General features: G+C 40.4%; 1 protein-coding gene across 1 annotated transcript in view; it reads left to right on the top strand.

The window, feature by feature from the left end:
- SUSD5 (sushi domain containing 5) overlaps nt 1-10,347 on the top strand; it is a 45,535-nt gene extending 35,188 nt beyond the window's left edge. The window contains exon 5 of the mRNA XM_031553975.1: nt 6,560-10,347. Within this exon, the coding sequence (XP_031409835.1) occupies nt 6,560-7,842 (1,283 nt within the window). The 3' untranslated portion in view covers nt 7,843-10,347. The remainder of the gene's footprint in view (nt 1-6,559) is intronic.
- The last annotated feature ends 6,786 nt before the right edge of the window (nt 10,348-17,133 follow it).

The raw sequence follows: 17,133 nt of genomic DNA, 5'->3' as shown, positions 1-17,133 counted from the left end.
GGCAATTCTCCTGTGCTGCTGGAAGGGGTGGAGCTTGGCTGCACCTCTCCTAGACCCCATTTAAGAGCTGACTGCCAGTGGGGAAGGGTCTCTTTCTGGAGTTTCTTTCTTTGTGAGCTTGGGGTGTGGGTAAGCACTCTATCTATTCTCTTTTGGTATGATAACTGCTTAGCTAAGCTGTCTGGTATATTTCATAATATGTATATTTGTTGATTATACAAGCAGCTAAATAGTGTGTAAAGCTGCTCATAGAAGCACCTTTATGATCAGGTCTCCTCTCTGTTTTCAAACAGTCAGAATATAAATGGTCCATTCTGGCACCTGCTACGTAAATGTACAACTATTCAGTTAGCAAATCCATCAATCAAAAGGAAAAAAATGTATTATGCATTAGTGCCCACTTATTCCAAAATATTTTGGCAGTTTGGCTATGGATGTCATTTAGGATTAAGTGGATTCTGCATACAATAAGGTATGATCAAAATTGAGGGTAGACTGTATTACAAATGGCTTTGATGTACTTTCACACATGAGGATACAATTTTTAATCAAGATATTTCTTTTAAATTAAAAAAAAGTGGTTTTCGGTGTAGTGGTGTTTCCTGCAATTTCTCATCATGAAAAGATGCTGTGTTCTAGCTGCAAAAACAGGGGTATTCAACCCAACAAAGCAACCTTAAGCAGAGAACAGAGAAATTCGTGTTTTTGCCGTTTTTTTTTATTATTATTATTATTATTTCTGTAGAGAAAACATATTTGTTTCACAAAATATAACCTGAAGATTGGCATTGTGGTAAAGTCTGCAGGCAGACACTATGTGCCATGATTTGGCTGCCCTGCAGGCACTGAAACCAAACTGACTGTTCACAGAGTTATAGAATGTCTTGGTTTGGAAAGGACCTCAGAGATCATACAGTTCCAACCCCTGTGCCTTGGGCAGGGCTGCAACACTCCAGCTCAGGCTGCCCAGGGCTCCATCCAACCTGGCCTTGAGCCCCTCTGGGGATGGGGCACCACAGCTTCTCTGGACAGCTGTGCCAGGGCCTCACTGCCCTCCCACTGAAAATTTTCCCCTCGCATCTAATCTGAATCTCCCTTCCTTTAGTTTAAAACCAACCCCCCCTTGACCTATCGCTATCTACCCTTGTAAAAAGTTTTCCATCCCATTTCTAATCTTCCTTTAAATACTGGAAGGTTACAAGCCCGATTTCCTCAGCCTGTCTTTGTATGAGAGATGCTCCAGCCCTCTGATCATCTTCCTGATCCTCCTCTGAACCCACTCCAGCAGCTTCATGTCTTTACTGTGCTGGATGCCCAAACCTGGACACAGGACTCCAGGTGGGGCCTCACAAGGGCAGAGCGGAGGGGGACAATGCCCTCCCTCTGCCTCCTGGTCACCTTTCTTCTGATGCAGCCCAGGATACAGTTGGCCTTCTGGGCTGTGAGAGCACACTGCTGGCAGTTGCTAAATTGCATCTTTCTCCCCCCTTTCCCAAAAGTGAACTACTTGTTCAATATCAACAGTGTTAATGCAGACATTTCGAGGAGAGTCTGGGCTGCATTGCACGAGGTTGGATAGGCATCCTTCAAAGTCTGCTTCCAAAAAGCAAAGGCAGATTGGAAAACCGGGAGATCATGCTGATCTCTTGAGGTCCCTTCCAACCCTTGCAATTCTGTGATCTCTGCCCTAAAATTGGATAGGAAGAACACAGTTCATTTATCCTTTTTCCTCGACAGCTTTGTTTGAGCTTTGTTTGTTGTTTTTTTTTTTTCCACCTATAAGCTTGAGACAGTAGAGGTCCTATCTTCTGCGTATCTGAGGAGCCTCTGCAGTATCAATCCTTTGGTGCTCTCCTTGCACACTCAGTGCTGGTCTAGATTTTCCACACGGAGGACGTGCTCCTGATTTCAGCACAGCAAAGGTTCAGGTGACTTTGAACACTGTTGGAAGCTTCATCTACAGTCCCCAGATTTTTTTTGCCTGCTCTTGTTACTTTAAATGTTTTTAAAGTTGATGTTTTCTGAATTTTCAAGAGAAGTATTGTTTCACATTCATGTGGTGCATGAGCATGACTAGCTGTCTTTTTTTTTTTTTTTTCAGTGAGAAGGGTAAAAACACGTATGGTGGCTTTTCTTTTTTTTTCTGAATGCTTTATTTATTTATTTGTTTTAAGTGAGAAGGGACAGCTGTGACAGGCAAGTAAAATAAGCAAAAAATACACCCAAGGCCTGTCAAAATGATCGTTACGACAAACTTTGGTTTTCTTTTCGGGTCTGCCACTTAGTGCTTGTGTTAGATTAATGCAAAGTATCGATCTGACAAGAAACAATTCTGCCAAACTAAATTAGTTTAAAAAATATGATGAGTTATGTATTTATGCTAGCAGGTTTTCTGCCAGACTGAAAATCATCCTCGCTCTTATAGCTGCTGCAAATGAAAAAGGCAGCATCAGTTCTGCATCTAGTGTGCTCTGGCTAATTTGACAGAAGAGTATTCATGCACCTGAGCCTGATCCAAGTCAAATGGATAATTCTTCAAGATGCCGTAGCTCACAGACCTGAAAGATCTTAGGCAAATCCATGTAAAAGCTCTTTCCTTCCCCACTCCTAAAGACAGATGCCAGCATGTTAATATTTGCTGTAACTACTCTGAGATTCCTAGAATAAAGATGTATTTATAAGTAGAAATGTTTATGGTGATGGTCTACATAGAATCAAGTTTCAATTTCCTGTGCTCCAAAAATACTTCCTTGAAATATGCAGGGCGCTTCATGGTTGTCCAAAATAGCAACACTCAAAATAGAGCTCGGATGCCAATATGCTATCTAGAAGAAAAATTAAACTGATCCTTGCGTGTGGAAAATGAGACTCTTTGTTTTTGCCTGTCTCTGTGCTTGGTCACTGTTTTCACATTAGGATTGAAGCTGAAGGAGATGAAAGCTTTTTGAGACTGGATGCTTACCAGAAAGGACGAGCCTAAATTAAAAGGATTTTACCTTTTAATTGAGCTTCACATCTTTGGGAGTATGCCATTTCAGCATCTGTTACTGGAAAATGTTCATTTCAGCCTCAGTAATCCCTCAGACAGTGAAGCAAAACTCACTGATCCTTCAGTCTGCCAGAGGATGATGGTAGGGGCAGGATCTAACAGTGACCATATATAGACAGAGTTCTGTCTCCAGCTAATTAATTTCAGTGTTGGCTCTTCTTAAAACTAGATCTGCCTGGCCAGGAAGGTGCAAACACTTTTAAATCAGTTGCTAGCTGTCTTTAAAATGCATGTAAATAAAGGTTACAACTATTTGGATAAGAGGTGGAGCTGAATCTACTGTAGCTGGTGCTCTTCAGTTCTGAGGCTGAAATGCAGAGAACTAGAAAGCTCTAGAAAGCTGAGGAGGTGAGCAAAGAAAAGTGTAAAAGTCGTGTTTCTGGAAAATCTGTTTCTGGAAAATCATGCTCACGGCTGACTTAAAAGATTGTCATGGTAACACGAGCTCACTAAATGCTAAGTCCAAGCCCTACTTGAAGGTCTGAGACCCAGGATAAAGAATAGACTATTATTACTGTGTAAGTCGATTCAGGATCACATAACTCAAAGCTTCAGAGCAAGGGGTCTGTATTTCCTTTGATGTTAGAGAGCTCAATAGTTGCTTTCATTCTGACATCCCATAAGCTAACATTAGTTATGTTGATAATCTTTGCTGTAAACTGTACAAATAGAGGAGATTGCATATGAAAATACATTATAGCAGCTTTGCAGCTTGGGCCACAATCTGATTGTCAAAAAGAACAAGACTCCCTTATGCAGTGACAAGCAGTGCATAATGAACTCCAATTTCAGGCTCTCTTTAGACTATAATGGGCTTTTTCTTTCCTCAGCTGAGCATTAAGAAAGCACCAATTCATTTCTATACATACAGGATGAGGCCAAAAGACAGCAGGTTTGGGAACGTGATTGATGGTTCAACAAACTCATAATATGTTCTGATAGATGCAGGACTTGTGTTTCCCTAGGCACACATGCTCTTTCCTGATGTGTCTCCACAGGACTTTCTTCTAGAGGACTGAAAGTACGCCGCAGGAGAGAGAGAGGGGCACTGGAGGGCCAGAGCTTTGTATGCATAAGTGTATTACTACAGTCGTTAATCATTGACCAATGGTCCGTACTCATCAGTAAGATGAATGCTAGCTTCCCATGCATTTTGCTGGCCAAAGAATAGTTCTGGAAGAAACAACATAAGCAAGTGAATGTAATCTTTGTTCACAGATGTATGTGCATGCACTAGAATACCATAACATAAAAATCAACTTTTCGTCCTCTGCTGGATTACTCTAGTCTGAAACATAAATGAATGGTAAAAATGGTTAGAGGTAAAGAAAACATACAGGTGAAGACAGATTGGTGTGATGAGCAGTAGACTTGGTAAATGGTGAGTTCTCACATCATTATGATGTTATGGTTCATGTATATCCAATAGGCAGCTATAGACTGTCCTGAGGAACTCCGGGTTTTAGCGAAACAGGCATAGCAGACACCAGGTTCTAGCAGGGGTCTGAATGCTAAGAGGATAAAATGGTGTGGGGCACTGTTTCCATGCAAAGAGCACTAGGTAGGAAAAATTCTTGGGAGTGGGACAAGGGAGCAAAGTAAGACTGGTTATAAATGTTACGCTGCAATGGCCCACACAGAGCTTCATGAAAATGAAGCGAAATGCTGTGGTATTCAGAAGTACCCTCCAGTCATTCACTAAGGTCTGAAATACTATTGGAAGGAGGGTTGGGGTGAATTCGAAAAGTGAGATTCCTACCAAGAAACTTTCCACTCTGAGAGCAGGAATCCCAGTCTGTTAAGCTGTCTTTCCCACACATGGGAAGTTTTTTTCCTGCTTTGGAGAGGATCTAGAGGGCTATTCAAGCAGATGAGGAGACCAGGAGCGGGAGAGACCTATTGCTGGTCCCATTGTGTTTTGTTGCCGGCTGAATCAGGCATCTTTGTGTGCGATCCACTTCTCCTTCATGGTAATTTTTACATAGGTATTAACTCTCTGCAGGCTATGTCACACGTTTTATTTTCCTCAGCATAACCACTTCACTTTATGGTAGTCCTAGATGCTATTCCAAGAAAAATACCTTTTGTTAATACTCATTCTGTTCTGGCACCTGGCTTAAGCTGTTCTGGCAAAAAGTAAGCTGGTGTGAGCTGTATCCCCGCTAAGTGGTTTTGGTCAGACTGGTTTGACAATATTTCTAATCTTTCTTAAGAGTAGACCAAATATGGCTCTGCCAGAAGTCTGGGAAGGAGTCTCCAAGGAGAATGTGACTCATTCGGAAATTGAGGTGGGCCCCAGACGAAAATGTGATTCAAAGTTGGTTGAGTGTAAAAAAGGCAAAAAAGATAAGGCTTTATGAATGCATTGATTTGTAATACAGCTTCTCCTATTAATTTCTTGTTTCCCATGTCATGCCAGGTTTATTGCTTCGCTGTCTTCACAAAAGACTAAACACTCTCTTAAAAAGAAAAATTCTCACCCTGAATCATTTTGTTTTATTTTCCATATCCCAAGGCACTATTTTCTAGGACTTTTAATGCCAGCATAAATCTCCACAATTACATCAGCTTTCTATGGAGTAAAACTTGTGTGAGCTGAAAATCAACCACCCTGTCTAGCTTGGAAAATTTTTCATTGGGCTAAGGCTTTAGAAGAGTATAAATTACAATACATTATTTCATTCAAATTCAAACACGGTTTCATGCACTGAGTTGAGGCTATTTTGCTGTGAGCGGTAGGTCTGACGAGGCCTGGGGAATATTTCTAGATCAGGCTCCAACTTTGTGATGAATCCACCTCTCTGTTGCGCTCTGCTGGTTTTTTCTTGCTCTTCGTATTTTATTTTACTTTGTAATATTTACATTCATAAAATAGCAGATGGTATTATCTAGATATCTAGCAATTAGGCTTGAAGTGTTGGAGCCAGACTTCTCTACCCTTGCAGCTGAGGGTGCAAGCTTGCTTTTTTTCAGATGAGGACAAGCAGAATGCAGTGTCAGCTTCAGTGAGGGTATCTTCCCCAGGCAGCTCTGAACAGCTCCTATGGGATGAAAGCTACCACTCAGTTCCCTTGGCTGCAGGTATCCTCTCTCCACAACACCAAAGTCATTTCAGAAAAATACTAAATAAATAAAAAAATTGAACGCAAAGAACTGGGTATAATCCTTCTGGTTCAAAAGGGATGAAGTTGCTGTGAAACTTACACGTTTTCTTCTTTAAGAAGGTCCTGAAAACTGTAAGTTATTTTGATTTTATTCATTTTTTAAATCTGGAAAGATAAGACATTAGATGTTAGCATTGACACCTCTTCTGTTTTCTTTCAAAAGATTATCTTGACTGTTAAGTTTATGGTGGAGCACCCATTTTCAAATAAGCAACAACACTGAATGAAAAACAGTCTGAAAATCATACCTCGCTGCATCTTTCTTCTTGGCTATTGTAACAAATAAGTCCAGTCTTTTCTGGAAAAATTAAATGTTGGCTTCTTACTTTATTTTTAACTTTTCTAGATGAAACTGAGGCACATATTGACTATGAAGATAATTTTCCTGATGACAGATCAATACCTGTTGCTGAGAATGAACATGCCAATGGCAAAGAGGAAATTGAGCAGGAACAAGAACAGCTTTCTTTCAGTAAAAAGTCAGAGGAAGGAAGAACTGGAAATAGTAACGGGGTTACTCAGGACATAGATACTTCTAAAAAAGGAAGCAGGGCACCAACTGAATCCCCCGTTTCACTCCTAAGCCAAAAAAACTTGTTTTGGTTTCCATCAGAGGCTTTCAATGAGCCTGAATCAGAGAGAGAGACAGACGATTCCACTAAAGCACAGTTTTCTGAGGGTGATAATCACATCGGAGTCAAGACAGTCTATGATGAACCCAGTGCCAAAATGTTTTATGACAGTGAGGATTTCCCCATTGGGCCCATTCTCACAGCTAATGATACAAAGGAAGAGATAGATACAGTTCCTATTACTGATGAGTCATGGTTAGATGGCTATCCAGTAACACAAGAAGTGGTAGAGGATGATGAAGAGGAAGGGGATAAACTCGATGGATCGATGGGAACGGAGGAAGACATTATCCTCACAACTGACCAACCAAATCACGTTGAAGTCAGAAAACTGGGCAATGGTAGCCCTGTTCCAGAGGAAGGTTTAACACAGATTGTGGCTGCAACAACGAGTATAGATGATGAGAGGGTCAAAGAGACATCAGCACCACTTACATCAGTGAGTGGTCTGGAGGACTTGAGCGTGAGCAGAGGTTATGATGATGCTGCATGGGATCACCCAACTACAGCTCTGGAAACTGTGACTCAGGAACCCAGTACAACATTGCTGTTGGACATAACCAGCTTAAGAACTTCCATGTCTGAAACCTCTGTGATGGCCAGCCCCTTTGACCATACTACTGAGGAAGAAGAAAGAGGAACAACAGCCTACCCAGCACAAGTAGCAACCACTGCACCTGCTCCAGATATCCTTACTGGCACATCATCCCCAGAATTAGATGAGCAAGAAAATCTCACCCAGGGCCTTGGAGAAAAGCCGGTCCCCACTTCTGAACCTTGTGAGGGAGAGGATTGTCCCAAGTCAAGTAAAGGTGCTGTCATAGCAGTAATTGTGATTCTTCTGTGCTTGTTACTGGCTGCAGCTGTGCTGGCCGTGTGGTTTTTCAAAAAACGGCAGCAGAAAAATTCTGTCTATAAACTAAATGGAAGGTGTCAGCCCCGGCATCACTGTTACCACCACTACCACCACCAACATATTGAAATGCAGAAAGTCTAACCAAGGGTCTTCTGGGAGAAAAGCTAGATATCAGAAGAAAGTATTGATGCTAGAAGGATCACGTGACTCATGGATACTAAAATCCAGCAGTGCAGAAAGCAGAAGACGACAAAAGGCTAAAAGAACACAGAAGACAGACGAGATTTCATCTGTTTGAAATTGCAGTTTAGCATATCTGACCTTTCAGAACTAAAGAATCTGTATGTTTTTATCAAAAGGTCTTTTGGAGACATCAGCAGGACACAGTGTGCTTGCTGGGACATCTACAGTTTGTTCTGCTTTTACATTTTGCTCCTATTAATAATAAATTAATTGATTAATTTCCGTGCTACCTGATTATAATCTAATGGCAGAGCTGGTCGGGCCTTCTTGGACTACTCTCAGTGGAACAGGGAAGGGAGGAGGGGAAAAGGATGTTTTTGGAGTAACCACACATTTGGTGTTTGTTCCTTTTTTGAGAACCTGACCAAGCCGGTCAGGATAAACCACCATAACAAATTATTGCCTGACGTGTCTTAAAAAGAAAAACTATTTGCTACCATACTTTAATGGATAGTATTGCAATGATTACTAAGGTACTTTTCTTCAATGTTACGAATTTAACAAGCCAAAAACTGTTAAGGTATTTCTATGGAAGGTGCTCTTTTAGCCTTAGTGAAGAAGTGCCATTCTTATACTAATCTTTTTATAAAAACGATGATGCCTCCCTGGAATTCAGAGAATACTGTATGGGCCGTTCTTCCTTTAATATCAGCAGAAGAGGACTCAGAGCACTGATTTCAGATGTTACGATGAATAGCGTCGTATTGCAGAGCAGATGGTGATGAAGCACTTTGCAGGGGAACCCAACCTGAAGTCAGTCACTTTTCTGAATATGATAGTGACTGACCAAGATACTGAATTTCAATTCTAAGCCAGCAGTATCACTAGCAGTCGAAGCCATGTTCCATGTTTCTGCCATATGAACTCTGTGCAATGACTGATTTTCACCATTCTGCTTTTGCATCAGCTGAAGAGATGTCTGGAGGGGACAAAGGCTGGCAATGGGAGATGGGTATTCATACGGAATGCTGCTTAAAGGAAAAATGAACTTAGGGAAGGGAGAAATTGCATCCAGTTGATAAAATGCAAAAACTTGTCTCTTAAACTGGATGTTAGTGTACAAACACAGAGGTTTTTTCAACAGCATGTTCCATTTCAAATTTGAAAATGAACATGGAAGGAGAGGAATATGTTTTCTAGAATCCCTTAAAATAGTTCTAATGCGTTTACTATGAAGTACTTCCTTGCCTTTCTGAATGAGCAGGAAAAAGCCTAGCAAGTGTGAATAATCTCCAGGTCCTAAGCGAATGCATCCGCCGCTCTGTTGCACAACCCTAGCCAAAACGCTTAAGAAGTTGAACACAGCAAAGTACTGCAGTAAGGAAAGGTGACTTGGCGGAGTTCATTCACATTCATGATCTATTTTGAGTCACAGTGGTAACCATCTCTAACTCCATAGAAGGTAGACTTTGCAAAATGGAGTGCAGCATTTGGCCTGTCACGAATATAGCCATCATTCCCAACGCTGGTAAGGAAAACAAAGATTTTTAGAAGAACAGATAGAAGGTATCTTGGAGAATTTAACCTCAGAGTGGTAAGAATCTAATTGCCTGGCAAAAGCCATCGTAAACAAAGAAGAGCAGACACTGTACAGATTTGTAAATACTGTGTTCTCTGACATATGCATGACTTTGTGCTTATAAGACATTCTAGAATATGAAATAACCTAGAATTTCTGTTGTAAACTATTTTTTTTATGCAGCAGTGTTTTTAAAAAACAATGAATTTAGCACTAAAGAACTTTATGGAGACTTAATTTGACTAAAATGTACCATGTGTAATCTTGTGGAAATATGCTGAAAAAATAAACACAGGAACATCCATTAAAATATTGTTTAACTGAATGGTACAAGTACGTGTTGTAGTTCTGTGAAGCATCATTCAAAATGAAAAGTTAGTAGTGTTTGGCTCAGGAACTGGACTGTAAAAATGAGACTCAGAATATAATTACAAACATAAACTGCACAGGGATATTATTTGAGACACAGAAATCACTTGTTCATGAACCAGAAAAAAAGTGTACATTAACATAGTGCTTTGAAGGTATTTAAATAAAAATGAAGTTACAGAAAAGGGAAAGAAAATGGCTGTGTGTTTTCTTGTGTGAATCATCCAGTTTACCCACATGTTTCTGAAGAAAAGATGTAAGTCTGTCACTCGGATAATTCTTGTAGAAGACATTCTGATATTAAAAAATTGGCTGAAAAGCATTCAGCATTCGGTTCTGCTCAGAAAAGCATCTACTCCTGTCCAGCAGCATCTGCTTGTAGTCACAGTTTTTATTTGACCAGAATGATGCATGGAGTTTGGGAAAACGAACAAAAAGAGCAATGAACAGTCCATGAATGATACATTAGACTTTTGTGTGTGTAACGTGGCTTATCAGCGACAGAAGAGATGGAAAGAAAACCAATACAGCACGGTAAATACAAAATCAGAAGATGGTAATGCCAAAATACAGGGGTGAATTGCCCTGTACGGGTGGTTAGAGCTAAAAGTGCTGGGTATTGGTTGCAGTTAGGAAGGGAAGAATCGCAGGGGGAAATATCAGGTGTATTTTTCTGAAGATATCTGCTCATTAGGGGATCGATGTGTTGTCCTACGATGAAAATCATGTATTATGCTCTTGCAGGGAAGCCACATGTTACAACATGCTGTCCGGAGTCAACTTGCAGGCATTATGACTATTATTTTCTACCTTTCTCAGGCAGAATTCTGGGATTCAAGCCCTTGAAACCAACAGATGTTTGCTCCCCTTTATACAGAAACATCGGAATCACAAATTATTGCTGTTCAGTATTTCAACCTGAGACCCTTTCCTTTACTCCGTGGTTGTGACTGCATTTGCCAGCTAGGTGATAAGATATGGTTTATTGCATGTTGTACTTCAAAAGTTATTATGTTGAGGATTTGCTGCCGCAGGCATAAAGACAGCACAGATTGATTTTTTCTCCAGTGAAAATAATTCAATTTTTTATATCTTAACACTACAAATTACTGGATATATAACACAATACTAGCTGTGAAATATCATCACATATAGCCATGAATGACCGTTTTAAAAATTAGTCATAGCAAGAAATGTTTTGGTAGTTGTAAGACATATCAGACTACAGGGTTGTCACCAGTTCAGGATGATACACAAATGTTTAATGCCTTTTCAGATAAGTGCTAATAAGGAAGGGATAAAGGAAGAAAGCCCCATTTTTCTCTGTGAAGTTAGTAGTCACGATGTAGGAGTCAATGCTACAGCTCTGACTCCTGTATTTCCATTTGAAAGTAACGAAGTTCCATTGCTTTGCAGAAGTAATCACTGAAAGAGCATATTTGTTACTTCATGCTACTTAAAAGGTCTGCCCAAAAGCTACATCAAAGGGAAGAAAAAGTTAAAAATAATCAAAGAAAACCTCGTTTTTTTCTACCAACAAAAAAGTTAGCATTTATAAACTTAAAAAAAAAAAAAAGGCAGAACTCTCCACAGAATTCAGTTTCCATATATCATCAGTCCTGCAAGGAGAGAGAAGAGAGGCGGGAGGAGAGATGGGTGTCTAAACCACAGAATATTTCCTTGCCAAAAATAAATAAATAAAAAGCTATCTATTTATTCTAATATTTTTTTCTAAGCACTGAAGAGGACTTAAGATACAAAACGTTGGTTTGCTGGGGTGTGCAACCCAACTTACCTTAGCTATTTCTTACTCAACTTCTTTATTTTTGTATAGCTTAAACTCTCCACACTGGGTCATTCAAGTCTTGAGTCACCAGAAAAAAGAAGTTGCTGTTTAAAGTATGGCAGACAACCAAAAGTTCAGACAGCTGCAATGAAGGATTAGTTGTGGGTTTTTCTCACTGCCTTGCTACAAACTGCATCACAGCTCTATGTTCAAACATTATTAAATGGGAATGTTTTCTCTGGCACCAACTACTTCTCCCCACAGTTTAAGTATTGATTTTTTTTAACTGAAGTAGCTTTGGTTTACAGCTCACATTAGAACTTAAAAACATATTTCCATAGTAGCTGGCATATGCAGGCAACTGTTTATTCTCAGTACCAGCCATAATAAACACTTGTACTTTTATAATCCAACAAATCTTTGTCTAATCACAACTTCGTTTTCAGAGCTGTAAAATTTGCACGCTATTTAAACAATTTTTAAGGAAGACTCTTTAGAAAATGAAAGATTTTCTTAGTCTGTCTTCACTGTCCGTTCAGACCAATAATTAACAGTAAAGAATGTGGTGAGATAGGATAAGTATGTATTGCAACAATATATTGAGAAAAACCTTTGTAAAGCAGGGCATGCTAATTGATTTTCAGAGGAATAGATTGTTTTTTAGAGACAAACCTTTAATGCGATCTAGAACTCATTCTGGTACGTGTGGAAAAAAAGGTAAATCCTTGGTTGGGTAAGATGGGTTTTTCACCTGAACTGTGGACAGCATCCAACTAACTTTTAAGTTTATCTTTTAGTATTCTGAAGTGGTAAAGCTCTGGAAAATGGAGCAATTTGAATTCTCTTTTGGCACATGCACTGTCAACAGAATTAATGAAGTTCTGCTTGCAGAATCATTACTGTGAATGAAAGAACCCAGCACGGTATTCCTGTGGAATTTGTCAAAATTGAACAACCTAAAGGTACTTTGTTATTTGATGCTGGCTATTGGGAGTCACCAAGACACAGCGAGTACGGAGTCTGTGATGCTGTCTTCTGGGAACACAACTGAGCTAGACTGGAGTAAAATCACTACTGATGTTTTTCATTTTAATATTGATATTTATGATGATGAACTAGTAAGGATCCAGTAAGATATGCAGAATGAGTATCAGTAAAATCAGGGATTAATTTGAAAAATATTACACATGAGCACAGACTGTCAGATACAGTGATTTCCAGTATGTAACTTTCTTCCCTTGCCCAAGCTTTTGTTTTTCTACACAGAAATTGTCCTGAGAGCCAGCAAACTAGTTCACTGCATAACCAGATATCTACTTGAGTGCACTAAGACGTGTGACTCGAATGAATTTCAAACTTTCAAGAATTTCCCCATCGTGCAGGACCCCGTTCAGCAGAAGGCGAAGTGCAGGACTGTGTACAGGCTCTTGTGCTGGTCGTCTGCCACTAGATGCACTTCATCCACCAGTCACCTATGATTCAGACAGCAGTGTCTGAATTACATGGTTACATGCTCAATACCTGGCAAAGTTATTACAGACTTGATTGTGGGCAGCAAAGGAGGATCAAAGACTACGAGCAGCTATAGAAACAGTTAACTTTGTTATCACAGATGTGAGAAATTATCAAAAAGAGTAAGGCTTCTGCTTCACAATAAGCAGTACTACCGGTGAAGTTGATATGAGTTTCATCTCCAGGGTCACCAGACGCATGGTACCTGTGCTGCATCCAGTCACAAAAACACGATGGCTTCAACAGAACGATGGCTCCAGTGTCATATGATAGACCTTGTCAAGATAAGAAAAGTTGATGGAATGTAAATATCCTCCCCAGTTATGCAGAAGCTGCTAACATTGGAGGCGGGCAACTCAAAGCGGCAGGAATTGGGGTGGCAGAAGAGAGGAAAGAACCGTGTTCCCACAGCCTCCCAAGAAGAGCTGGCAGGATCAGAGAAGTGAAGGAAAAGACACTAGTTTATTACAGTCACATGTAAATGTTGGCATTTAACAATAGCAGCAGTGAAAGAAAAATCAGTTGAAAGAACCTGAGAATGCTGAAAAAAGCCACAATAAATACTGAATAACTGGAAGAGGAGCTATTTCTCATTAGAAAAGAACGAGAGTTTGAGAACTACTTGTACTTATTAAGATTGAACTGGCTTGGGACCATATGGAGTGGAAATTAAGAAAGCCAGAAAAAATCCACAGACACTTGAACAATGTGAAAAAGTGCCATTTTTGAAGACTGCTAGAATATTAGTTGCCTCCTCAAGTTAAACAGAATGGTAAGGCATATCAGACTTAATGCAGATTTAAGAAAAATAAATCATCACCTAATGGACATTTTAGTAAACCATGATATCCCCACCTGAGAACGCTGAATAGCAAGGATTTCAGCTGTAAGCTTGAGAGCTGAGGAAATGACTGAACATGAAAAGAGATCATCTAAGGAAGCCCTAAAAACAGAATCACAAGCTTACAAGAAAATTGATAATACCTGAGGGACTTGCAATGGCTAAATAATGGTTTGACAAAAAGGAAAAGCTAGGGCTCATAGGCACTAAATGTGTCCCCAGTGTAAACCATTGCAGGCAAATGAGTCAGTAAACAGGTTAATTCTAGTGCTCAGTGTTTTACTGTTAAAACCAAAATATTACAATAATTTACCATGCATAATGCATCTATTTTTTTTAATATTGAACTGTTACTGTCAGTCAGTGTTGGAGAGGGGAAAGGAGTTGTTTAACTGGAACTGCCCAGCAAAGCAAAGGAATCTTGTAACTGTCCTATTGTCTCAGACTGTATGGGAACTGCTGAATCAAGGCCTGAACCTCTGATTGACCACCTGAGGTGAGCACTGAGTCAGCCCTGGGAGCACAGGTGAAGGCAGTTCTCCTGTGCTGCTGGAAGGGGAGGAGCCTGGCTGCACCTCTCCTAGATCCCATTTAAGAGCTGACTGCCAGTGGGGAAGGGTCTCTTCCTGGAGATCCCTCCTTGTGAAGAATATTGTGAGCTTACAACATTGGTAAGTATTTTCCATTTATCATCTTCTTGTTGCAATGATCTTACTTAGCTTAACTTTCCTGATTATTTCTTAATTATAGTATCTGTATATTCATTGATTATACACAGTCCTACCGTTGTGTTTTTTCCCTTGTTTCATTAAAATTGGTTTAGAAGCTTTCTGAAAACATGCTGTTTCCATACAGGGTACGTAATCATGGAATATCTCAGACCCTGAGGTCTAGCAATGTAAAATACAGGTTCTCCTCTTGAAAGTCTTTAGGGTACTTTGGTATTGTGCTGTGGTACCTACAAATACTACAGTATAACACCAATGCACCCTAGACTTCTGAGACCATGAAAACAAAGAGTTAGAGCAGAGCCACTGAGTCAGTTTGGTAAACAAGAAAAAAATTAAATAAAAACACTATTAAAAAAAAAAAAGCAACATAGGTAGGTATATCTGCACTGACCAGCTCCATGTCCTCTAGAGTCAGGGTATCTGGATTCAAAAGCTAGTGTGTCAAAGATGAAGCTGTGTGGCCGTATGATTTTAAATTCAATAGTACAGATCCCAAGCAGGAAATCTGGAGTTGTTCCATGCAGATTGGAAAGCAGTTGGAAAGACAAAAGAAGCCTCTAGAGCAGTAATCTTTCTTCTGAAAGGTTTATACTCCTCAAACAAGAAACCTTGAGGAATTCCTGTTCTGCACTGGCGAGGCCACACTTTGAGCACTGTTTTGTGCATTACAATATAAGAAAGATGTAAAACAGTTTAAGATCATCCAAAGGATCATACAAAGATGGTGAAAGGTCTAGAGGGAAAGAATTGACAACCAATTCTCTACAGTTGCAGTCTGCCCAGTGGCCTTCCTGAAAAAGCAGGAGCCAAAGGGAGGAAAGAAGCTGTGAAGCAGTTGAGAACACACCCCTTCCTCTTTTAGTCCATTGGACAGCTTAGTAATCACTACTACCTCCTCCATCTATACAAGGCATGAAAGCAAACCACTAGAAGCACCCAGAAGAAAAGGTGTCACCTGGTACTGTGTTAGCGTAGGCACAGCGAGCTGTCATCAGAAATGCCACAACACAACTGCCTTAGTTTTCCTTAGCTCAACAACATTCTGAAGGATGGCTTGGCACACAGTTTGCAGTTCAGTTACTATGCAGTTGTGGTGTTAGGGACAGGTTCTGCACCAGTGGGTATGGAATGGGCTGCCCAGGGCAGTGGGCACAGGGCAGTGCCAGAGTTCAGGGGGTGTTTAGGCAGCACTCAGACACTGGGTTTGGATTTTGGATAGTGGAGCCAGGGGTTGGACTTGGTGATCCTTGTGGGTTGGGGTAATCTGTGATTTGAGCAACAAATTGGAGAAGTTACCCCAGCAGGGTATTATAATGCACATATTTCAAGTGATGCTTTACAGTTAATCGCTTTTAAATTTTAAAAGCAAAGTTAAATAACTATATGAAACAATAACAAATGATATAACAAATGATGTAACAAACTTGTGTGTAACAAGAAAATCAGATACTTCCTCTGTAAATGGTAAGCCAAAACATGGTCTTACAGCTGCAGGTGAAGCTAGGCAAATTTCCTGAACTTAAAAGAGTCTTAATAGATTTTCAGTTTGAGAATAAAATGACCTGCCTACTGACTTCAACAAATTAATTGCTGAAGGTCAATACATGAGGGGGAAGATGCCAACCAGAGTGACCTTAAACATTCTTTGTAGGTGGGTCAGTACTAACCTCATCAAATTCAACAGGGCCAAGTGCAGGGCCCTGCAGCTGGCTTGGGGTATTCCCACACACGAATACTGGCTGGGAGAATGGCCTGAGAGCAGCCCTGAGGAAACAACTTGGAGGTGTTGGTTGATGAGCTCAACGTGAGCTGGCAATGTGCACATGCAGCCCAGAAAGCTAATTGTATCCTGGGCTGGATGAAAAGTAGTGTGACTGGCACGGTGAGGGAGATGATTGTCTCCTTCTGCTTTGCTCTTGTAAGACCCCCATCTGCACAGCTGCATTCAGCTCTAGATCTCCAGCACAAGGACATGCAGCTGTTGCAGCAGGTTCAGAGGAGGCTAAAATGATGATCACAGGGCTGCTACACATCCGCAATGGAGACAGGCTGAGAGTTGGGTTATCCAGTCTGGAGAAGAGAAGGCTTCGTGGAGATCTTGCAATCTTCCAATAAGTAAATTGTTCAGAGATTTTGTATGCCCAGGGACTTTCTGCAAGAGCACGCAGTGATAGAACAAGGAGTAATGGCTTTAAACTAGAAGAAGGTAGACTCAGATTAGTTTCAAAGACAAATCTCAGAAAGTATGAGGATAGATTTAGATTAGATATTAGGAAGAATTTTTTTTACTCACCAGGTGGTGAGACACTGGCACAGGTTGCCCGAAGCTGTTTATGCCCCTTTTCTGGAGGTGTTCAAGGCCACATTGGATGGGCTTTGGGCAACCTGATCTAGTGGAATGTTTCCCCAGCCGTGACAGGGAGATTGAAAC

The sequence above is a fragment of the Meleagris gallopavo genome, chromosome 6 (genome assembly GCF_000146605.3).
Source record: "Meleagris gallopavo isolate NT-WF06-2002-E0010 breed Aviagen turkey brand Nicholas breeding stock chromosome 6, Turkey_5.1, whole genome shotgun sequence".
NCBI lineage: Eukaryota > Metazoa > Chordata > Aves > Galliformes > Phasianidae > Meleagris > Meleagris gallopavo.
The sequence above is the reverse complement of the archived record's forward strand: the minus strand, read 5'-3'. Positions and strand labels throughout refer to the sequence as shown.